This window comes from Seriola lalandi, unplaced genomic scaffold (assembly GCF_002814215.2).
Source record: "Seriola lalandi dorsalis isolate HSWRI2012SDOR001 ecotype SW California unplaced genomic scaffold, Sedor1 jcf7180002054959, whole genome shotgun sequence".
NCBI classification, from domain to species: Eukaryota; Metazoa; Chordata; class Actinopteri; order Carangiformes; family Carangidae; genus Seriola; species Seriola lalandi.
Genome location: NW_019525510.1, coordinates 820,784 through 846,661, shown reverse-complemented (window position 1 = coordinate 846,661; position 25,878 = coordinate 820,784). Strand labels below are relative to the sequence as shown.

Here is a 25,878-nt window from a genome sequence, read left to right as displayed (position 1 = left end):
GTGTGTGTGTGTGTGTGTGTGTGTGTGCATGTGTGCATGTGTGTGCGTGCACAGGTATGCATGTGCGAAACAGGATATGAGTTTCTCCAAGCGTAGAAATGGTTTTCTCTGGACTGAACACTATTTAGATGGAAACACTGTAAAATCTTTTTTAAAAAGCTGTAAAATACTGTAAAACCAAGGTGCATTCAGAGGCGAATGGTTGCACGGTTCAGGCTTACACCATCAATCTCCTGAGATGATCTTGACTGCTGCAGGATACACACATCTATGACCACATATACACATGCGCACATGCACACGCACACACACACACACACACTCACACTCAGAGGTATTTTTATAGACTTACAGCTGCACAAATACAATAATATGCTGATTCCTTGTTATGAGGCATTAACATAAGCACACACACACACACACACACACACACACACACACATATATATATATATATGGGCTTTTGCTTCATGATGTAAAAAACACACACACTGCCATGCCTGTGCAGAGATGATTAATAGTCATTGCTCTGTTGGATAATGAGCTATAATATATATTATCATTTAACTATGATTTATATCTGTGTGTGTGTGTGTGTGTGTGTGTGCGTGCGTGCGCGTGCGTGCGCGTGTGTGTGTGTGTGTGTGTTCATTCCTGTACTTAAAGGTCCAGGGGCTGCATTACAGAAACCTCCTATCTTAAGTCTTAAGTTAAGTCTGAGTATAAGAAAGGATTTTTTCTATCTTGCCGAACTGTTATATTCAATCCTAACTAACTTTATCTTATCTTACTTCATCCTATCCTATCTCAGGTTAGGAAATCCCACATACTCAATCCAACATCCGTTATCATCTCTTTTGTGTTACCTAGCAACCAATGCTACTTTTCTCATTTCATCTAACTGTGTTCCTGAAAACAATTGAAACATGTGTTGTAAATTGCTTGTTAGAAGCATAGGTTTTAATTTTTACAATCCAGTGTATGTATCTTTTATAATCCAGTCAGACCTAGAGGAATTTACTGTAAAATGTAAAGTGGCCTTACAGGTACAGTAATGCAAACTGGAATGTATTACAGCTGTGGTGCTGATTTTGAGGTGTTTGTAGTATTTCTATTTGCCTTCTTGCACAAAAGGCTATTTAATGGAGATCTTCTCTTTTCAGGTCTATTGTATAAAAATACTGAAATGCCAGTACAAATGTTAAGAGTCATTTGTCATTTCATTAATTCCACTTGCTCTACTGTGAATATATCTACCCAATATGATTTCATTGTATGAACTGGGAGACAAACTTTTGTCCTCCTTTGATGCAAAAGCGTGTGGTAAAGTTTGACCAAAGCTAACATGACACTTCAGCAATTCAAGACAAATCAAGATTCGTGAGGCAAGGCTTTCTCCACACAATCGCCTACTGAATTGCTTCAAACATAACTGTGCATTGTTTTGTTTTCTACATTTATGGCATCAGCCAATGCTCAACATGTGGCACTGCTGTGTTGATGGCTGTCTGGTTGTCAGTCAGTTCACGACACTACGCAGTGTGGTCTTCGAGAGCTGACTGTAAGGGTCTCTCCAAACTCCCTGCATCACATGTAGATTTGCTTTATTGCTATATTTCTATTGTAATCACACAGTGCTGCCAGTGTTCTTATCTTGTGCATTCACATACTGTAGACTGCAATTAACTATATGATCCATGACTATTCTAACTATTAAGTATATTATCTGTTAAGACTTAATCTCTTGCTACAAGGCATGTAGAACATACATTAATGAAGATGATACATTAAAAGTGGCAGGGAAGTATATAATTCTTCAGTGCTGCTATCTTCCAGTATTTAAATTATTAAAACTGTGGACCTAGAGAGAGATTGGATGACTTGTTCATGTATCATAATTACCTTGTTTTAAATATTATGAGGCTCGGAGAAAATCTTTAAAGCCATATGTTGTTGGCAAAATACTATAACAAATCATCATGAAAACAATAGAACCTCAAGTGCACACACTTGAGTGACGCACATGTGTCTGAGGAGGAGATTGAGTGCTCATATGCACAAAGAGCATGTTTCATGCCTCGTCTTTTATCAAGAATATTGTCATAACAAGGTGAAATGCTGATTTGTTTCAACACTGAGTTCAAGACTTGGTTGGTTCCTCTTCCTGCCATATTTCTGTGGTTCTGTTACAACCAGAGTAAATTTGAAAATCTGGGACACAGGGGTGATCTTTATTGGCCGTGAAACATCAGTGTGTGTTATACTGTAGGTAGTCATATGCATCTAAAACACACACACTGTAAAGACTGAACGCTTATCTCAGAGACACATATGCACATGCACAAAGATTTATAAAGAACTACACACTCCTCACCACAGTCACCCATTTATCTTGTAAATATGTTGGAGCACTTAAGCACAGAGGGCTTAGTGCGTGAGTGTGTGTGTCTGTGTTTGGGTTTTTGTTTGCATGAGTGTTTGTGTGTGTGTGTGTGTGTGTGTGTGTGTGTGTGTGTGTGTGTGTGTGTGTGTGTGTGTGTGTGTGTTCAGCTATACCACAGAAAGCCCTAAAGGGGCTGTTTATTTCCCCAAACACAACACGTATTGATCCAGAATACATGAACGCCCACAAACCCACGCTGATTCATATACGCAAACACAAACAGACACACTTTCTCACACACACACACAATGGTGTGAACAGGTCTATGTGAAATTTCTATCTCTTACTTTATCTCTCTCCCACACACACAAATTGAAACACACAAATTGAGCAATTGAGCTGAGATGAGAGTGTTAGAGTTGAAATATGGGGAGGTTTAACAGGGCTTACATTGTTTTTATGGTTAACACCCACAGAGGAACACACATACACACAGAGACATGTGGGCAGACAGAACAGGAAAGCTGGGGATAAGCTGCGAGATCACACGTGCACACGCACCCACACAGACACACACACACGGACACACACACACACAGATGGACACACACAGTTACAGTCAAACAGTAACATCAAAGTAACTTCCCAGTAAATCTGGAGCAGAACAAAGCAGAGCCAGTCAAAGATCAAGTTTGGCCTTTACGTCATGGCCACAAAACTAGTTTTTTTTTTAAAAATTCTACATCACATATCTTAGGTCATGTTCTACTTATATCTGGGAGTATTGCCCATCACCATAACAACGGTTGTATAGCTTTCTAAGAAGTGTTGGACAGGAACCATGGCTAACGTTTGGCCAGGTCGAGTTATTAGCACCTGGTTTGTTATTTCATTAGGGACAAAAAAAAAAAAAATTCCCCTGTTAAGTCATTTGGTTTGAAAGCAAAACATTATGGTTAACTTTGGATTAATTTACAAAAAGTACTGAAAATTAGGTGCTTAGAGAGGTTCCCAAGGGTCCTCAGCAACATCAGCAATAGTTTTATTTCACTCTAATTTAGCAGGAAAACCCATAGGAGGACTCTCACCTCTGGTTGTTCAAATTGAAAATTTACTTTCCTTTAAAACTATAAATGATACATGGTCTCATCTTTTCATAGCACATATTAAACATTTAAGATGTGAAAAGGTACTTAACACCAGAACAACTCTACATGTTTTTATTAGCTACTTATATGTTGATGTGTTGCCCTCAGCTCATCTAGCACATCATTTAGTATTTAGGACACAGCCACAGCTAAATCCGTTTGGAGAGATAATTTGATCCCTCAAGCATTTAGTCTATAAATCGGATTGTTTAGGTGAACGTGATGCCATCTTTATCTTCTTAACTGCATTAACCTGGTGTTCCACATCTGATCGAATGACTTGCATGGAAATATGCAGGGCTCTGTATTCTGCAGGGCAGGGTTAAAGATTGTTGCAATACAATATATGATATATACATGTATAATATAAGATAAAACAAAAACTTTGTGCACTAGATTATTATTTGTTTTTTGTTTGTTTTGTTTTATTTTTGGCTGCTCATCTTTTAACTGAATCAAACTGCAGTCCTGGCGTCCTCCAGGTATTTGTTCCTCCTAGATAGTTAATGAGCCTCAGATACAAAGTGCGGCTCATTAACTTTCAGGGAACAAAAACCTGCAAGACATCTGCCCTTGACAAACAAGCCTTGACACCCCTTAACAGGATTATTGGGCTTTACACCAGTATTTACATCATATTTTCTCATCTAAGGAGAAATTTCAGTCAGAGGCTCGGTCATCAGTCAAGATTATCTGGTCGTGTGGGTTTATAGATTCAGCTATTATCACACTGATCAGTCTCTTCTGAGCTGCATATGTATATTTACTGCTATTGTGGAGGATACAAACTGATTTCTGATGCCACTTTTCTTTTCGTTTGCAAACCTTAATCAAACTTCTCTGTTGCATATGCTCCTATAGTTGGAATTTTTTTTTTTTTTCTTGTTTTGTTTCTACACCAGGTAAAAGGTTATTGTTGTTCATAAAATGTAATGTCAGTCCTCAGTGCTTCTCCTTTGTCTTGCTTTGTTAGAGATGTGATAAAACCTGTTTTGTCCTTGCAAAGCTTCAAATCGACTTCCCAACATCAGCTACCCTCGGTGGCATTGTCAACACTCTCCAAAGAGGTTCACAAGGCCCACCGCTGCTTTCGCATTTATTGTGAAGCACATGCAGGAAGTGTTGAGTTAGTATCAGCAGCAGCTTTCAGCTGAGCAGAACAGAAAACAATGGGGCTCCTGCTGTGACTGCTGCTTGAGTGACAGAATGACTGCTGGAAAATAGTGATAAATAAGGCAATAAAATACACAGGGGATTACTTTGGAGTTGAAATTTCAGGGACACTGTGTGAATGAATGAAGCAGAAACATTGTTCTGGGACCTAAACACGCTTTTAGGTGTGGGGGATCCGACATTTATCCCAAGCGCTCAGATGCCAGTATCCAAAAACAGCTGTTTTGAATATTTGGAGTTGTGAGGTAGAGTCAGCAAAAAAATAACTGTGCATCTTGCGTTATCTCAATTGTCACTTTATTCGCGTTTTATTCCCCCGTGCAGCATATGTATAGCTGACAGACAAAAAAGTCATATCTGATATGCATTATTTGTAGTTAGCTTTAATTTAGGTGACATGATTAGGAGACGTTCATAGAGTTTACTGTTATATTGAAAGACATGCAGGGATATTGATTTGGCATTGCCAGTATTTGCCACTCATATTGGACAACATTTGTGGTAGGGAATTCATTTTTTGTTTGATCTTTGCCCAGACAGATTTGTCATCGTGTGGTGTCACATGAACATAACAGCCCTTGCTGACAGTGATTGGCCATTTTACACATTAAATTTCATATGAGTGCAAGTCTGTGCATTCAGCTGTGGAGGAACATGGGTCATTTTATTCTTCTGCTATGCTCGCAAGTGAAAAGGCAAATGCAGGATTAGGCATGTCACGCATTTTCAGTTGGAAGATGTGTGACATGCGTTTTCTGTGTTTAGCATTTAATTATACCTTATAAAAGTCTACACACAGTATAAGAGAAGATAATGATATTAATTATAGTTATGTGATTAGTATCATCATTCTTCATTTCTGAAGAATCAGTGATGCAGATGTTACACCCTTACAAACTCAAATTAGCTGAACAAAGTCTCTTTTCTCTGAAATTTTACTGGGGAAATTGCAGTGATAATAAAGTGGGGAAGGCACAAGAAATAATGACACAGCATTTTAACCATTATCCTAATTTTTCTGTTGTACCATTACAGCCCACTTCTGTGTCGCAGAGGAAAACTTCAGTGAGTCCTCCAAAGTGCCTGCCAAATAATGTTCTTTGACGTCATCTGGCAGACACTAGTACAATACAGTTTTTTCTTCTTTGGTGTTGCATCACCCAAACAAAGATTTTGTGTAAAATACCATGTACTGAGAGTAAGCTCTCTTATATTCATATCTATATCCTCTTTGATAATGCATATTTGTTGGATAAAAAGATAAAATGTGTTTTTTACGTAGAAGCACATTACTTGTCTGATTTATATATTTATGCTGTATATTAGTTTTCCTCATGAGCAATGATGCAACCGTTTACACTTAAAAATGTCAATAAAGCATTATATTGTGTGCAGTGTGTCTATATTGTGTAGTGTGTGTGTGTGTGTGTGTGTGTGTGTGTGTGTGTGTGTGTGTGTGTGTGTGTGTGTGTGTGTACGTACCTGTGCATATCTTTGTGTCAGTCTGATGATGTATGGGAATAGTTCTGACATCGAGTTTACCCACAATTCTGTGATGCCCAGGGGACCATGAACTGTTGCCTACCAAGGCAATTGACTGTTCTCCACACATGTACGAGCACACACAAATACACATGCATTAGTGTTCAGTATGTATACAACGACAGAGACAGAAGCAAATATGCATCTGCTCACATCAAGATGGACTTCTCCTTTAGGATATACAAAGTTAAATACACAACCCACACACAGGAAGACAAATGGATTCACACATACGTGCAGCATGAAGAAAGACACACACGCGCAAGCCCATCCATCCATTTTGTATATTGAGTTGACAGATGTAAATGTGCCTAGAGGACAGCAAGACTAAATGAAGATGCATTAGACCCTGTTCTCTCTCTCTTTCTGTGTGTGTGTGTGTGAGTGAAAGAGAGAGAGAGAGAGAGAGCGAGAAAGAGAGGTGCAACAAGCAATAGGGACAGCGATGATTAATGTCCATTTTAAACATTCGAGCAATGAACACTTTTGTCCCTGTTGTATCCAACTCTGTGTTCCTCCATTAACTTTCTGTTCTAATATTCATAAATGTTATTTATGTTATGATATATCATGTTGTTAACCTTTCCCTGTTCTGGTTAATTCTGTAAGGGTTTTTCTTTTTTTTTCTTTTTTACATTTTTCTGTCATGTCTAATCATGTCTAATCTGTGACCTATTCATTTAAGCATTCACTTGACTGGCTGGATCAGAAAGTCAGTGGGTTTCAGGTATTTTACACACATCGCACATATCAATGAAAAGCACATACACAAGAACATAAAATCAACATACCTATGTAACACAAATGTACACTTACACAATAGTCTGCCTCAGTCTTTGCTGCATTTAGAGATTCACACATGATTCTATGCACATGCTCATTCGTGTAAGAGTGTGCATGTGAGTATTGATGAGACATGTGATGTTATTTCCTCTGTGTTTTTGTCCCCTCTGACACACCGGCGCCTCAGGGCAGGCCATTCTTACTACAATAGTTTATTACAATGTAATAGCAATGATGACAAGAAGGAAAAAAGGTAAAACAGGGTGTGTTGACAGTGCTCTTTGGAGAGGAAGGAAGAGCAGAAGGAGGGACCAGTGATGCATGAAGATTATTTATTATAAAAATCATAAAAAGTTACTATTTTTGCAACTTTGTAAGCTGAATATATGATATTCTACCTTGACGTCTAATATTAACAAAGTATGCAAACCTTTTACAACAGCAACAGCCTTTTTATGAACAGCTCAGTTATTCAGTTTGAAAGTGAATTTTTTTTGTTAATGTGGGAAAAAAAAGTAAAAAAAAGTAAAGCCATTAGTAAACATAAACCAAAGGAAATCCATTAGCCATTGCAAATGCTGCAGTGCTTTAAAAATAGAGTACTATTATATTTTGGAGCTTTAGAATATAAATATAGACTGTCCCTTATGTGTCAGATTGAAGTCTTCAGACTCCAGATTATCATTTTGGAAGGTAGTTGCACTAATTTACAAATCATGGTTGAACTGTCCCAGATCAAAAAAACTACATATATGAATAGTACTTTAGCGCAGATGTGGAGACGTTCTGTGCTGTGTTATACAGAGGTCGAATGGTGTTTCCTCAGTTTGTCCCCTGCAGCACTCTGTAGCCTCAGGCTAGGTCACTGTTTCCATAGCAACCAGTGTCCAGGACTGCAGTTCCCAGAAGTGGTGTTGTGTTACCATTGTTGCACACACCATTAAAAGGACAACTCTTATCAAAAATAGAGACACACTCTTGAAACTGACACCATGAAGTTGGGTAAGTTGCAGAAACAGCACCGTGGATTTAATAAGGACTATGTATTAGTTCCTGCTGAACTCTTGATCGATTGTTGTTCCAAATGATAAATTATTCGAAAGTGGATATGCAAAATGATGAGATTTGAAAATGTTGGATTTTCTTTTTTGGTTTGTATAATCATATCATATAAATTGATTGGGCAGTCTTATATTCGTTGGTGCTATACTAATGATGTTAATAATTCCTATTTATTGCTCATTCTGAAAGAGTTACATAATAGCAAGCTGAAAAGCAGCATTTCACTGGACCCTCTGGTTAAAAGTCTTTTCTACCTCTCACCCAGTGGCGTGCTGTAAAGATAAAAATAGACGGACTGATACAGAAGTTGAAGCGATCTCTCCTTAGAACACATTCTGTCCCATAAAAGCTCTGGTATTGCCTGTTTACATTCATCATGTATTTTACTGCCCACCTGTTGCGGCTAGCTTAATTAGCAGCCGTTCTAGCTATAGATTCTGTAATTTTCATGGGACCTTATCAAGTAGAGAGGAGAACGGCATACTTTTGGAGGTTTCCACATGCATAATGAGGATAATTCTGGGCTCTGATGAGTGATAAACTATAGCCATTATGCTTTTCAAGCTGTCCTTGGTAGCAGTCAAAAATCCTTTTTTGCTTAGGGAGGTTCCTAACTGAGTATGAACCGGAAGTATCTAAGCGACGGCCATGATAAGAACTGGTTGAATTCTCTAAATGATAAGGAAAGGAGCTTCAGTGCTTCTTATCTTATATCCTTTACAGAATTATTTATCATCCATGACTTGTAAATAGTTAGTTTAAAAAAATGCTTAATGTAAGTGAAGTCGGATTCTCCCTGCACCACGGGTGTCTGTTCCTAAATCCTTTGAATTCTCCTTCACATCTTTGCTTGACCTCATGACGTTTTCCATCCAGGTCAATGAAAAGTGTTAAAGAGAGAAGATTATTTTGACTTTTCGACCGCAGTCTTTGACTCATCTCATCTCATCTCCCGTTAAAATGTTGCAAGCAGCACGCATTTTACGCATGCGCGAACAGAAGCGGTCAAGTAAACAAGCAAATTGACCTGGGATGTTTCATCTCTGTGCAAGATTTGCAGCAAGTTTGAGAGGTTTGAGACATCATATTGTAACAGAAGTAGCAGAATAGCTCAGTACGTAGGTTGTGTGCGTAGCGGGAGAGGGAGTGGTGAGGCTGGCGACCGGTGCAGAGAGTTAGCTAGTTTTTCCGAAGTTAGCAGTATAGCTTTGAACACCGCAGTGCACTGTGTGTGCACTTTAGGCTGTTTGTCAATTAGTAAATGCTACAACTCCTCAAGACCCAAGTTCCCGCGATCCCCTGTGCTTCTCAACTACAGTCCAGAGGATGAGCCAGGAAAGGTTAACAAGAGCGAGGCTGGAGGATGCAGGATTCTACGTCGTCGCTGGAGTGTCATTGTCAGTTAATGGTAAACATTTAAAGATTACCATGATAGTGATTTTTGGATAATTTCTTCTATACTGCACATTTGATATGTTTAGTGTAAGTTCATAGGAAGCTACTGCTACACAGTGAGATGTTCATTTGGGTTTTTTTTTTTTTTTTAATTTTCTGTCGAGGGGGGGGGCAAAAGCACAGGTGTAAATGATAAAGTTAATGAAGGCAGAATCCTATTTGATTGCTTTGCTTTCACGTTCTCAGTATTATGCATGGTGGCTGATTGTTATGACTTAAATCATGCCACACTTAAATGCAACAGGTCCATCACTGATGCCATTAGTAACACCTGCTCTTTTCCTGCAATGATAAGGCAAAATGTCTGCTGTGAAAAAGGCGTTTTATCTTATTTTTATAGCAATTCAGTTGTAAAAGCAAAACAAATGAGGTTAAAAACATTTATGCTGGATGCATGAAGTATAGCCTAAGTGATGTAATGACATCTATTGGGAAGTATTAAATAACCTACTGTTCAGTGAAATAATAAATAAATATTAAAAACATTCATAAAACATAAAGTTAAATTTAAAAAAAAAAATCTATTGATTCAGGATTCAGAAAAAAACTTTAAAATAAAAATGTTTGAATTCTTTTTATCCAAGATCTTTTTGGAAGTTTTTTTTTTTTTTAAAAAGGAAACTCATGTCCTGTTCCTCAGCAATGTCCCACAATTTGAATAGAGGATTCCTCAGTGCTCCCAGTCCAGCTGGGGAATGTAATGTTATCCAACGTGAACTGGGAATGCCCCGAGTTCCCCTCAGTCAGTCTTGACCTGAGCACCTCAGTGTGCTCGTCTTCTCAGCCACATGTATCCGTAGGTTCATTCTTTTCCTACACAAGCTCATGACCATAGATCAGGGTTTGAACAAAGTTTGTGGGGAGTTGAGAGCTTTGGTTTATTTAGTAGCTTTCTTTTCACCACCACAGTCTGATACAAAGTAGATATAGGCGTTATATCTTACCTTACCCTGGCTCCAGTGTCTCTACAGCCCCTTTCCACTGGCCAAAAAACCTAAGACCCGCTAATATCTGGCTTTTGTAGGCAATGGAAAAGAGTACAATCGGCATTCACACCCGGGTCAAATGACTCTGCAGTAGATGCAGGTATTTATTGGCTCCAGCTCCAATCAGCATTGATGTAAACACAACACCCAGGTGAACACACTAATTTCAGAACACAAACACTGTAAACAGACCTGTCACCTGCCCAGCACGTTACTGTTAAAGCAGAGACACTGCAGCAACTCTGTGCTTGGGGATCGAAGAAAGAGCTGCAGCCGCAAAATAAGTTTTAAAAACACACAGTCACCGATCAAAGCATTTCACCCAGGGATGAGACGCGATGGATCTGTTTTACCAGTTTGCCTGTGTCTGTAATCTGTAACTGCATGAGGTGACACTGTGTGTGTCCTCTCCGGCAAACTCGTCTGGCAGTGTAAAAGGAGACAGTTGACTTTTTTTTCATGGGCTTACCCTGCTTATACCTTATACCTAATTTTGGTGTAAAAGGGGTATATAACAGATTATGTTCTTTATGGAATTTTAAAATCAATCAAAATGGTTATATTTGAATGAATGAATGGTCATTGATCATAGAGTAATTTAATGTTTCCTCCTGTAGATCATACACAAATCCTTATTGTTTAATGAAATATAAATTTAGTCCTTGCTCTAAATAAATTTAATGAGAAGTGATTACATTTATTTAGAGCAAAGGGTGTTCTTTCCTTAACTAAGCTGTGCTGTCTGCACAGTTTTATAACAGCTGTTGATAACTGAATGTCAGTCAGCTTTTTAGAGTCTCATTGCAGCAACAGTAAAGTGGTAATTAGACACCCAAAACATGCTTATGGCCAACTTCTGCCAGCTCTTGGCACCCTACTCCTAACCTACTGCTGAGAACCTTCAACTATTATTGATCTGAATCTTCATCCTGAGCCACATATTAAAAAGGCTTGTTCAGTTCTTATTTTTCCAATTTAGGAATTTTTTCAAGATTAAGATCATACATACTCTGGGATGAATATTCTGTAGGTGCTCCGGGTTTTGTGGCCGAAAATTAGGCAAGGGTGGTACTAACCTAATGACCGTGGGGGGGGGGGGGGGGGGGGGGGTCGCAATATTTATATCTTAATTATCATTATCTCTCCAGCCACTGCAGGTCAAAGGCACTCACTCTATGCTTTTGAGAACATCTGGGAAGATGAATAAAAAGTGATGTTAAAATTATGTAAACGTCGGCTTTAATACACTCGTTAAAACACTCCTAAAGACTTGGTACTCTCGCCTTGACTGGCACCTTCCACTTGTGGCTGAGAACTAGGCTTACTCTCAGTCCTGACACATTGATCGTATCTCGTCAGTAACATGAATTAACATTTTTTCCCACATTAGAAGAACTAATGATGTCTGCACTGTTTCACCTGTCCTCGCGATTCTCCTCCTTGCGACCTCTCTTTTTAAAGTAATCTGTGATTTGAGACATTTCTGCAAAAAAAAAACTTACACGATGGGATGTAACGTTAATTTGGTGAAACCTTTCAGGAAGCTGGGTGTGCTTGGGTGTAAAAGAGATAATATTCACTTGTTTGAATAGCTGCAAAATCAGGTTGCCGCCTCCTTCTGCAAGCAGAAAATCCAGCGTGTTCATATTCTTGTTCTTTGGCAATTTCGGATTGCTCTGCCTGATGCACGGATTACGATACAGTGCCACTGCATTGCCGTAGTGGCATACAGCTGCAATTGCAGTTAAAAACGTCAAAAACGTGATTATGTTTAGAATACGCATACATTCAAAAAAAGAACTTATATTTTTGAATTACCTGCAGCTGAAAGTAAAAGTGTAGGTACAGGTATGGTAGGTTTAAACATTTATTTTAAGTTGCTGCTGTGTTACAGTAGGCTTGCATTTCTGCTCAACGTCTGTTGGCAAATATACAATTACAATACAATTCTGAGGCTGCTGGTCTCTATGGTGTCGGCTATTGCAGCATGGGGATGTTGTATATTAGCAACCAATATTTCTTGGTTCTATAGTCGAGCTGGAAAGGCTGAGGAGAGCTTGTGTTTAACAGAGTGTAGCTGCTACAGTGATTACTCTGTTTAGCAGGTGATTGATGAGAAGCAGTGCTGGAAATGTCACTTGCCCTGCTAATATATTTTCACCAAGGGAACATAGGAAAGGTGGTGTTAATACATTTTAATATGTTTACTCCAAGGAAGCAGAACAGAAATGTAACTTTTAAGGGCTTTATTTATTTATTTTTTTATTTTTTTATGGTTAAATGTGGTTTAGGTCACAGCTTGTGATGGCACACTGCAGAGCTGTGTGTAGATAGAACACGTTTTGTTATTGCAGTATTTGGTATTATCTGTACACACCCAAGTTCTAATCCATTGGTGTTGTTTACTATGTAACTTGTGATTCTACAAGCCCTGACTCATTAGTCTGTGGTTTATTCTATGGTATTCTCTGTGTTGTAGAACAAAGTGAAGTCTGTACTCTGATTGCCCTCCTTCACTGGTGATCGTTGGGAATTAATGCTGGAAACATCACTGGCTGGCACACTTAAAAGGAAAATCCAACATCCAGAATTGTCAAGCAGAATTCAGATATGTTGTTCTCATTATCTTGGACAGTGCAGTCACTATTTGAGATAATAAACAGCTCGTTGTCCCAAAGCAATAAATGCAGGAGTGAAAGCTCTGATCTGTAATATCATTGGGACGTACAGTACGGCATGCTGCTTTGAATATGAACTGAATGAACCATAACCACACAGCGTTTGTTTGAGCTTCCTTGTTGTAGGCATCCCTTGGTTTTAAGTGTTGTTGTATATTCCAGAAAGCTTGATCATCCCCAGATCCAAGGTAGTATTCATTTCTCTGTCCAACATCAGGGTGATGAGGTTAGAACTATTGGAAACATCACTGAAGCTGCGAATATTGTATATCTTAGTGTAATGTCAACATAATTGATCATTTTTTCAGTAATTCGTCTCTATGTTGAAGGAGCCTCAACTGGCATCCTACATTTATGGTTACTCTCTTTAAAGGGGCATAACCCTGAAAATCAGTGTTCGTTTTAAACATATCCCAAAACAAAAACCTGCAAATCAATTTAAAGGGCTCAATTGGATGGAGGCGTTAGCTGCTGACATATTAAAACTAGGGGAGCACAGCAGGTGGTGAGGGGCGCCGTTCAGCCATGGCCCTTGGCCACAGTTGGCCAGGAGCCCCATTAGTGTTTGGTTGGTTAGAGTTATTATGTACTATGTGTCAGCGAAGCTGTTAATACATTTATACCATGGGAGCACTAGCGGTGCTGGGGAGTCCATTTAGCTCAGGGGCTTTGGCATCTTTCCAACAGCAACAACTCTAATACATACAGTATACACCATAAGAACTGAGCAGAGGTGTTAATGGATTATGGATTGCAACCATTGAGAGATGCTTTCAATGTGAACTCAGGGTGTCAGCAGAGATGTGTATGGGGAGTGATTTTTTCAGACTCAAAATGGTGGGTGGTGGGCAGGTAAAATTAAGTTGTCTGCACTTTTTCCTAACAGATATACTGGAGACTTGAATGTGCAAACTCCGCTTTAAAGGGCCCAATCTGCAACTGCAGTATACACACATTGTTGAGCTGTGACTATGCAAAAATCTGACCAAAAGTTTTTCAAGAAAGTGACTTATTGGACTGAAGAGGTAGAAGTGTAGTGACCAAGGCTTTTTGGTGGATGAACGAGAGAACTGTGACAGACATTTTTTAATGTCAGCAGTAAACTCCTGTCTTAATTTTGAGTTGAGACAAAAAAGGGACCAAAACCATTAAATTTAAAAAAGTTGACTACTCTCACAAAGTTTTAATCAGAGCTTTAAAACTCTAAGAGATACATTTTTTCCAGACAAATTTCAAATGCTAACATCTGTCCAAATCCCTGTTTGGCAATATGTGCACACGCTCTGACATTTGTTCTGGTTCCGCTTGGTTTTAACTTTACAGCCCCTAGAAACCAAACAAGAAATTAGTAATTTTTGCTAGGTATGGGGAACTTGATTTGACAAAACATCCGTTTCAAATGTGGCTTGTGGCAAGTTAAATGCTATTGATACAGATATAGTTCCCTCCAGTTGTTTTGTTACTGTAAGGTAACAAGAGGTCACTTGCCACTTGTGTTCCATGTGTTTTTAGAGAGTGACAGCTCACAAACAGCATCAGGCACACATTTTAGTCAGTCGAAATAGATGCATGATATACAAATATTTAAACATAAGTTTATTTTAATCATCACCACTTATACATGTTTGTTTTTTGTATGTTTTATCTGTATTTTTGAACACTGGGTGTCAACAATGTGATAGTGCTGCACGAGTGGTTTGTGTTTTGTCATATTTGTGGATATTTTATTTTTCCACCATAAAAACTGGACTCTATCGGAATGAGGCAGTTTTAAGTGATTGCCATGTTAATGCAAGAAACCTGTTCCATAATTGTTAATATGAGCCTAATAATTCTTTCTATTTTTGATTAAATTTAATTATGCCCATTATTGTATGTGTGATTGGATTACAGTATGGCTGTCCCTAGTGCACTGCATTTATACCGCAGGGAGAAAGCAAGAGGTTATGGTGGTTGGCTTTTATCCACCAGCAAATGCTTTAGTGCATCCATAACAACAGATTCAAGGAGCTGTTTGCTTTGCTATTTTTAGTAGATGGTTTGCTAATATGCATCACTACATATTTATACTGTAGGAGAGAGCACTGTAAGGGTAGTGCAGAGAACATTGCTTTGGATGTTTAACTTATTTTCTGCAGCAGCTGTTTTAGGCCTGACCTCTGGTATCGCATACAGACAGATGGAGACATGAAGTTTTCATCCTAGGCACAGCTCTAACTCAAAAACAGCCCAGAAAGACAGACCATGTCTAATTGTGAGCAACAAGAAGGTTAGGTTAGGTTTGATCTTTGTTCACACATCTGCTTTCGGCAAACTTATCTTTCACCAACTTATCATTTAAGTATTTTCCTGCTATAGAATTATTTTGTGATTGTTTGACAGTAATAGAGAAACTGAAACTAATGGTGGAGAACTCTGAAAATGTATAATTTTCTTAGTGGGATAGGGGTTGGGGGGTGGAAGGGATCAAACAGAAAATAGGATGCAGTTGTCTATGTACAAGGTTTCTCCAAGACACTGATTATAATTTATTAATAATTTATCAAAAGCCTTTATCAACACCTCTCTCATCCAACGCTTCCTGTCTCCCTCACTTCCTTATTCCCTCTGGCTCTCATCTTTTACTTCCGTCATCCTTCATTTGTTCTTTCCCTCTTAACACAACTTGTCCTTTCCTTCCTCACTCTTTCTCTTTCCTTCCTCTTTCTACTCTGCTCTTCGCTTTATCCCACTTGCATATTGCTGTCAGTTTTTAGTCTCACTCGCAAGCTATCACCTTTCTGTCTTTACTCACCTCTTCATCACCATTAAAATGATACCCTGGCCTTGAGTTGCCATAGCAACACAGTGACCTGCCCCACGGCTATAAAGAGCCGGAAGGGACAAACAGTTGAGCAAGATCAGTCACTTCCAGTGGACGGACACACACACACACACACACACACACAGGAATGCCAATACAAACACAGAGAAATACCCAGACTGGGATGCAGTTCCATCATCAATGTTCTTGTGGCTGCCCCAGCGACACTTTCTGTGCAGCTGAGCTCCCCTCACTTCCATGTGTATCGAAGGAAGCACATGGAAGACTATACTCTCCCCAGGATAACAGTGGGAGTTACAGCAAGTGTGTGTGCACAGTGGAAATGACCATCTCAAATTGGGTAAAAGGAAAAATATCATGTTACTTTAATAACTTGGATACATAATTGTAAGTTAACTTGCATTCTCCTCTGAGAATTAGAGGGTCACCTATATGTTACTGGAAGTCTCTATGGGGAAGGCTCTGACCTTTGCCTGTGCTTATGCACCTAACAGCAGTTCGGAGTAATCAGCCTTCTTGGAGCCGGTGGGTGGTTTTCTGTAAGGTGCACTGCCTAGAGACTCTATAGTTCCTCTGGGGGACTTCAACGTTCATGTGGGCAGTGATGGCAAAACCTTGAGGAGGGCGATTGGAAGCAACAGAGTGTGTTGTTTTGTTGTTGGACTTCTGTGCTAGCCATGGATTGGCCATAAAAAATCACCATTTTCGAGCATAAGGTGGTTCATAAGTGTACTTGGTACCAGAACAACTCAGTCCTAAGATCAATGATTGATTTTGTGGTCGTATTGTCTGATCTGTGGCCGCATTTCTTGGTCACTCAGCTGAAGAGAGGTGCAGAGCTGTCAACTGATCACCACCTGATGGTGAGTTGGATCAGAGGGCGGGAGAGGTGGTTGGATAGACCTGGTGAACCTTAATGAGTAATAAGGGTGAACTGGGAACATCTGGCTGAAGGGTTCCCTGTCCATGGGGTTCAACTCCCACCTCCAGAAGAAGGGGGGTGGGGGGGTGTTCAAAGCCCCCATTGTGTATGTGGCTTCCAGGACATGTGGCCTAAGGGTTGTCGTGCCAGTCATGGTGGCAACCCGAGAACCTGCTGGTGGACACCGGTGGTGAGCAAAGCCGTCAAGAAGAAGAAGGAGGCCTTTGGTGCCTGGCTGGCCAAGAGGTCTCCTGATGCAGCAAACAGTCAGCTTCAGGAAATTAGCAGGCCTAAGTGGCAGCTGCAGTGGATGCTAAAACCCAGCTGTGGTGCAGGGAAGCCATGGAGAAGGAGTTTTAGTTTGCCTCAAGAACATTATGGTCCACCATCCAGTGTCTCAAGAAGAGGAAGCAGGGCTTAGTCCAGGTAAACCCAGAGTGAGTGAGGGAAGGATGGAGCAGGAGATTGACAGGTGGTTCAGTGCAGTGTCAGCCATAGAGGAAACATTGTACCTTACTGTTGTGCTGAAGATTGAACTGAGCAGGAAGGCAAAGCTCTATATTTACCAAGCTTTGGGTAGTGACTAAGAGAATGAGATCGCGGATACAAGTGGCTGAAGTGAGTGCAGGGTGGCTGGGCTCAGCCTAAGAGAGTAAGGAGCTCTGACATCCGAAGGGAGCTAGGAGTAGAGCCACTGCTCCTTCGCATCAAAGACACACATTACCATAATATAGGGTACCAGCTCAAAACAACAAGCTTTTTATACTAAAAGACTAAAAGATACAATTTTGTATCTTTTGTATCGAAGAGTTTTTACATACATTTTCCATGATATGCTGGATTTCTGTTTTCGGAACATTTTCATTCTCCAAAAAAGCCGCTTCAGTGAGAGTGAGATGAGAAGCTTGCATTGTCGTCATTGTTCTACATGAGCATGCAGTTGCTTGGACACATCTGACCATTGGTTCAGAACTATAATTGAATCTTTTTGTAAAATAACCCCAAATGACCTGAACTTGTAAATGGTTAGATTAAATAAAATTATAAAGAGAAGCGTCATTCATTCATATTAAGTGATCAAAGTGATTATGCTACTGAATACAATTGCAAGCAGCTAATTTGAAGTTTCCCAGGCATGAGGTTACAGCTAAACAAGGTTGTATAGTACTGATTAAAAACAAGGCAAACAAATCAAATCACAGCCAGTATTATTCTCTTAATCAAAATTGTAAATTGGTTGCAGTAACCCAAAATAATACTGATTAGTGATGGCACCTTGAAACAAGCTATTTGTCATTTGTAATCTGAATTTTTTGTGAAAATGACTCACTTACTGTCTTAATGAATATCACTGCTCATTGTAGACAAGGGGTCAGCAATTAGCTTCAGCTAAGGTACAGTTTTGTCAGCATTACTCACTGAAACCCAGTGAAGTTTACTTTGGAGACGAAAGGCCCACTCTGCATGTTTTTGAATTAATGTGGCTGTGTATATTATTTTTATATGTGCTGAAGTAATGTAAACAACTAGATTTATCACGGTCGATATTTGAAATCTTCTGGCCGTAGCTTGAGTGCAAATGTGACCTGACCTGTGGTAGTGACCCTGCCAAGACTTATAGCCCTTGCGCAAAACCCAGAGGAATGTCATATTATCTGTCAAATCAGTTCATTAGGCCTCTTATAATTTAAGGTTGCAGAATGTACAGACACTATTTTGATACCTTTATTTGCCAGTGCTAGGGAGCTGTGGTTTGTTTTCACCAAAACACACCAACAACTTGCTGTTACAAATTATTTAATCTTCATCTGTTTTGGTGAGATACAAAAGTGAATAAGCACATTTCCCAAAAAGTCAAACTATACCTTTAATTTCAAATATGTTGCATGGTTATATTTATTACAGTGTCATTTAAAACATTTAATATTACAAAGGGAAACAAAATTCAACCTGAAAAGTGTCTTTGTCCTTTAAATACAGTTATAAAGCCATCCCCAAAAGTGTGCGTGTGTTTAAACATAAAATCATCAGGTGACAGAAAATGAATCTACAATGGTCTACAATACACAGCATATTTTATCTTACATCCATTCTACATAGTGCTGCAGCTAATCCACTGTTTTGCACAGTACAGCAGAACCAAAGGAGTATGACAAGATTCAAACTGTACTGGACTGTAGTATTTAACATTAGATGACAGAAAAGAGAGCAACTGTATTGCCAGAATTTAGAGGGAAAATGCAGCTGTAGTTAAGTATGAGATTATCTGGATGCTGACAATACTTGCCTACACTTTATCCTCCAAAATACCTCCTGATTCTTTCAGATGACTTCTTCAGACATCGGTCTAAATGAGGGAATACCTTTGTGCATCAAGCTGGCTTGTTAAAACATGGCGACCTGGCAGACGCAGGACTGTATGCTCACACAAGTGTGACTAATGACTTGGCCCAGACACGATTCCTTTTGTTCTCTCTTCTTTTCTTCTTTTCGTCGCTTCTTTCTCTCCTGACCATCCTTCAGTCCGTGCTTTAGGTTGGGCTTTGAATTTGGTTGTTAAAACAAAGATGGGCAGCATGGTCAGCTGAGTATGAGTAACTTCCCTCTGATTCATGACTTCATATATTCCAAATAATTAGTCAATTACAGTAAATTATAAATGTTTAGGGCCCACTGCAATTAGTTCACCTCTCTCTTTTCCTGTCTGACTGGAGTCTCTTCTCTTTCCTCTTCTTCTCTTTCCCCCATGCTCCTCTTCCTCTCTCCCTTCAGCCATCTCTCTGTCTCTAGTCCCCCCCCTCTTCCTCCCTTCTCCTGTCTGGCTCTTCATCTCCCTTTCTTTTTTCTCCTCTCTGTCTTTCTCTCACCCATTCCATCCCTCCCTCTTTCGCTCTGTCCTAGTTCTCTTGGTCTCATGGTGAAGCTTTGTCTAATTACCATGCTAGCGTTTAATTGGAACAGTGTACACAAACACACGGATTGACTGAATACCCCTTACATGCAGACACATGACAATGTACACACACACACACACCTTGGCCATTTGGATAGACATTACATGCACACATTACACACCCAGCAAGTTAACATGCTCCAGTTATACAAATACACATAACACACACCAGGGATACGCTGTGGATTTTGTCCAGGTTGTACTACAGCCACTGTGTTGCTGCCCCTTCTGTGGAGCTAAGGCGTGTTGGCTACAGTCATAGATTGATTTTGGCCTAGTTATACCATGAGCTGCCTGTAGCTGCTCCCACTGTAGAGCTGTGTCATCTAACAACGGGCAACAACAGATGCACATTGGAGGAAAAATGCTAGTCAGACATCTAAATATCACCCAGTCACTTTCACATATTTTTGGTTTTCTAGAAAAACCAAACACATCTTGGCTTTTTTTCCCTCATATTTGGTAGTTGGTCAATTCCCACTGTAGTGAGTATAAAATAGGAGCAGTTTGAATATATTTGATTGATATAACTGGTATTATGAGATGCATTTGAGTTGTGGTTGGCTGCTTGGTTCTTCTTTGGACTGTTGATTGATTCATTTGGTTGTTTTTGGTTTGATTTTTTGTAGCAGGAAAATGGTTACTTTAATAAACAGCAATTTTCTCTGTTTTCCTCTCTGTGTTTCAGTCCTGCCCAGCCATACATGTGGCACCCCCGGCCTCATTCCAAATGGGGTCATTCATGGCTCACGGTACAACATGGGGGACAAGATCCGATACAGCTGTGAGTCAGGTTTTGTATTGGAAGGACACAGTATCCTCACATGTATTGTATCTCCTGGCAGTGGAGCACAGTGGGACTTCCCATCACCATTTTGTAGAGGTAAGACGTTCTTTTGTATTTTTCCAAATGCCTTGTACCAACTTCAACAGTTAAAGTAAAGTAATATAAAACTGTAATTGTTGGGGTCATGAGAATTGAAACACCTTAACATGAGGTCACAGGCCTGAGGAAGATGAAAAGTGTGGGTGTATTGATTGTTTTGAAGCAAGGTCTGACTCAATATATGTAACAAACCATTGTATGAACCAGATGGAGCCCGAAATCCTCAAGCAAAGCCCTTCTAATGGTTCATTAGTCTCCAGACAAGAACAGATCTGTCCAGGTTTTCACCATCAGGGCCAGTAGATTCAGTATCTTGTGATAAATCTCTGCAAATCTCATTTGAAATGTTTTTTTTTTTTTTTAAGAGGCTTCAATTCAATAATTTCATTTTTCTACTTTTTGTGTTAAGCTGATGCTGTTTCTTTTGTTTTCTCATCAATCATGCTGTTCAGTGTTTGACAATGTACAGATAATGTGTTAATGAAACTTCAGTCACATTAGTGGTTGTGAGGAAGATGTGAAAATTACAATAATGTTGTTATTTTAGATGTAATATACTTATTAGCATTTGTATTCAATTAAAAAAGAAATAAAAAATTAAGCTGTTGAAAGTACTGGGAAGAAAAAAGACTAAAATGTTTGCTTTAATTAAATCAATCAAACAATCACATTTTTATTTGAATAGCACATTTCAGACTAATAATGACTAGAGAATAATGCCATTTGAGGTATTTTACAAAGGACTATCAATACAAATGTAAACAGTGAAACAATTTGAGACTAATAGGAAATAAAAATGCTAAAAGGAAAATGATAAAACGAAGAAAAGGAAAAAATTAAACACACCAAATAATATATGAAATATGAAAAAATACTTGTGTATTTTAAATATTTGCTTTTCTTTCTCATTCTCTCTTTGTACCTCTCTGTCTCTCTCCAGCGGAGGGAGCATGTGGCGGTACATTACGAGGCACCGCGGGTTCAATAACCAGCCCCGGGTACCCTGCAGAGTATGACAACAACCTGGACTGTACATGGTCAATCCTCGCTGAGCCCGGGGACACCATAGCTCTCGTCTTCACTGACTTCTTATTAGAGGACAAATATGACTTCCTGGAAATCAGCGGGACAGAAGCACCAAGCATATGGTAAGATACATGTCATACACAGACCACAGTGTTAAGTAGATAAAAATGTCATGTTTGAGGGCACGGCAAGTCTTTGTGAAAATCAGTAGGACTGAGGCATCATGTGTTGAAAGGTGTATAAATACAGTGGACGCTGTAGCCTTGTTCTGTAAATTAGGTGAGGACATAAGATATATCCTTCCAAGAATTAGTAGCTTAGAGGCTTAATTGCTCTGTTAGCTGACTGGTTCCCATTAAAGAGAACAGGTGTTGTTTTCATTGCAATTTTCTATATCTTGTATATTTTCAAGGGGGGCATTTAATATTAAAAGAGGACTAATGATGTTGTTGGGGAGGACAGAAACAACTACTGATTGATTAGCTGCACTGATTGATTAGGAGTCCTGTTGATTTTCCTGACTTATTCAAATCCCTCAGGGAAGGTGATAAATTGTTGTTTTCACTCCTATTTCCTGTGGTTGTGTGTGAAAATTGGCACCCTGTTGTACTCGAACACACTCTGGTTTTTAAATTTAGAGCACTGTTGGAATACACATTGGTTTGTTCAGAATATCACACATCTCCATTGAAGGCTTAGATGTGTTTCTGCAGGAGTGGAGACAGCCTAATGGTCAACCATGCAGGGTCATTGCTAGTTCAAGTTGCTGGAACTGCTGGAAAAATTTAGAGAGGAGAAAGTGAAAAAGCAGTTTGGCAGGTCTGTTCAGAAATCAACCTTAGTTGACTGGAATATTTTTTTTCTCTAAAATGGAGAATGGAATAAATTCACTCTTTTTCTGCCTGTTTTATCACTTCTGGGGTGTCCCAAAGATCTGCAGATCTATTCAAGTTGACATGGCATTTTCAATGCAAACAAATACATAATTACAAATATCCATGCAAACTGGTGTGTTTCCCTCTAGGGGAGGTAATGTGATGAGGCTATGCTGTATAACAGTGGAAATGCAATTTTAATATTTATTAATCTTTTCCAACTGGTAAATATGATTCCAAAAAATGAATTTATCGATCACCATGTCTTGCAGAAATTGTTTCCCATTTTTCATGTTCTCCTGACTCCAACTGATAGATGACATTGTCCTCTAGTGTGTAGAAAATGGTTCATGATTGTGGCGCAACTTGCAAAGGAATAGAATGGAGAGGTCGACAGATAAATAAGTGGAGTGATGGCGGCAGAGAGGATAGCGCTAGATGGAAACAAAAGGAACGGAGTATAATTGCACATTTAGTCGTGTCACCAGCAAAGCAATGCGCATCAACTATGGCATTCTCATGATACCGTCTGTATGTGTGTGTGTGTGTGTATTCTTTAGTGTGTTTGTGTCAGGTCTTAAGTGGCCCTCTGACAGTGTGAGCTGTTGATCGTTTCTCTAGGCTCTGACAGATTACACACACCCAATTGTACACACACACACACACACACACACACACACACACACACACACACACACACACAGAGCTTGTCTCTGACAGTATAACATTCAAAGACCACTGTCAACCCACCCTCTGCAATGCAGGGGGAAGACAGGGAGTGTACTAGAAGGTACACCCAACATTTTGTCACATTGAAAATGGTGACTGCAACAACTGAAGCCTTGATTTGATGCTTGTGATTTGGATTGGACCTAACATCCCTAAACATTCATATTATTAGGCCAGCTAAATAAAAATACTACTATTAGATCCCAACGGTCCTGCACCCTAGAGGGAAGTAATTTGGTTTGAAGAGCCACCACAATAATCTGGGAAATTATGTGCCACAGTAGATATGGTTTCAACTAGTTGCATAAATTTATTTCTGCACATAAAATAATGCAAATTTCAAAACCAGATTACAAATAATAATAATATAAAATGAATAATATATAAGTAAAATGCATTTAAATTGGCAGATTGACACTACTGTAATATAAACTGATATTAACTTCACATTTACACTTAAAATTCTTATAATTTTTATATTCACTGTTAGATTATATTATATTACTATAAGTAGTCATGTGTGGTAAATTGTTTGTTTATTGTTTTATATTAATTATGTAGGTTACTGCTGATACAGAGATGGAGAGAGGAATACAACAAAGATTTCAAGAATCAAACTGGAGATGTTACAATTTTAGGGTTTTCATCTTAGTTGCCATAGGCCTCCGAGATACCCATTGAATCTTTAATCAAAGTTCACTGATCCAGGCCTAAAACAATATAATTATTTAAAGCTAAACTTAAATGGGCTTCTGTCGTGCACAATATTATATGAGCCTAAGTACCTTTCTCCAGAGGTGGGATTAAGAGATGACTGACGTTTTCAGTGAGGCATGTGGGCAGGTCATTGTGAACATGACTGACACCTGACAGGACGACTGTGACGGGTTCTTCCTGTTTACTGAGAGCTTTTTCTGATTGGCTGTCCCAAAAGCAATTTCCTGTTTCATGTTCCTGTCTGTGATCTGGCAGGTTGAATGTCAGGTTGTCTAGATGTCACATACACACATCCCCACAAACACAACACACACACTATATATGTGTGTGTGTGTATATACTGTACATAAATATATATATGTGTGTGTGTGTGTGTGTGTGTGTGTGTGTGTGTGTGTGTGTGCGCCTGTGTGTGCGTTTAGTATCATTACAACCTTAGTCTAATTATGTTCCCAATGCTTTTGAAACCTGCTCAGAGAGGTCAGATTGGCAGAAAAATCCAGTTACCAGCTAATGTGAACTTTATTTCACCAGGAATATTTGCGGAGTATAAAGAAGGCTGCACAGGGGATGGGGAAAAAGAATGAAGGCAGACAACTGAGAGACAAAAGTGTGAGAGAGAGACAGGGTCAAGCAGACAGGGAGAGAGATTTTGTAAGACCTCCAGGCATCTGTGTTGTTGGTGCCAACTGTTATCCAATGTCTTTATCACAGTATATGGCTTATTGTATGTATTCCTCTATATTTCTCTATTAGGCAAGTGAAATGTCAACAGGTCACACAGCTGTTTCTGTATGCGGTTGAGGTCATCAGTCCTTCTCAGTACATGTATTTGCTCATGTTTTCCATGAATTAATATGAATACCCAGATTGGTCTGGGGAAACCAGTTTTTGTCTGACCAGTGAAATAAATTCAGAAATTTCTTGAAAGCTGATAATCTAGGGGAGAGCAGACTGTTTGTCCAAGCAGAAGTGATTGTCTTGTGTAGAAAAGACACCCTGTCAATTTTATTCATGTTATTTTAATGCATAATGTACCTAGATGTGTGTGACCTGCCTCACATCTCTAAATATAAAGTTTAAGTCTAACTACTACTTTATTTTGGGTGTATAATGAAATGAAAGGTTGGTCGATGAATACTGGATTTCAGAATATCAAATTTGTACAAGGCTTTTAGTCAAAGATGTTTGGAGATAAAGCTAGCAGTATTGATAAGTTGATGATTCTCAGACCATGTGACAGCCTCCACCAAAGCATACTTCAGTGCAGTTAAGTTTAATTTCATACCAATATCATGTAAATACTCTGAATATTTTACCTTCTTGTAAACAACAGCATCCTATTTAGAATAAATAATCCACCAATATCTATGACATAATGCAGCAACTTCCCAACTTCTGATAACTTGAAATGAGTTGAGTTTATTAGTTTCATTAATGTTTACAGCAGGGCTTCCCTGGTCTTAAAGGGGACATATTATGCTCCTTTTCAACAAGTTTGAATAAGTCTCAGAGGTCCCCAAAGCATGTCTTTGAAGCTTCTTGCTAAAAAATCCACTCCGATCCTATATTTTAGCATGCCTGTAAACCCCTATTTTTCAGCCCTGTTCAGAACAGGCTGTTTTTGTGTCTGTAGCTTTAAATGCAAATGAGCTGTGCCTGACCACGCCCCTCTTCGGAAGGGGATGCCGTTCGGGCTTCTGGCACCATGCTCTAATGTTTACGGTGACCGTGAC

General features: G+C 39.2%; 1 protein-coding gene across 1 annotated transcript in view; it reads left to right on the top strand.

The window, feature by feature from the left end:
• LOC111645918 (CUB and sushi domain-containing protein 1-like) overlaps positions 1–25,878 on the top strand; it is a 282,987-nt gene that overhangs the window by 42,738 nt on the left and 214,371 nt on the right. Inside the window, exons 2-3 of the mRNA XM_087170782.1 lie at positions 20,598–20,792; positions 21,736–21,943. Coding sequence (XP_087026908.1) covers positions 20,598–20,792; positions 21,736–21,943 — 403 coding nt within the window. The remainder of the gene's footprint in view (positions 1–20,597; positions 20,793–21,735; positions 21,944–25,878) is intronic.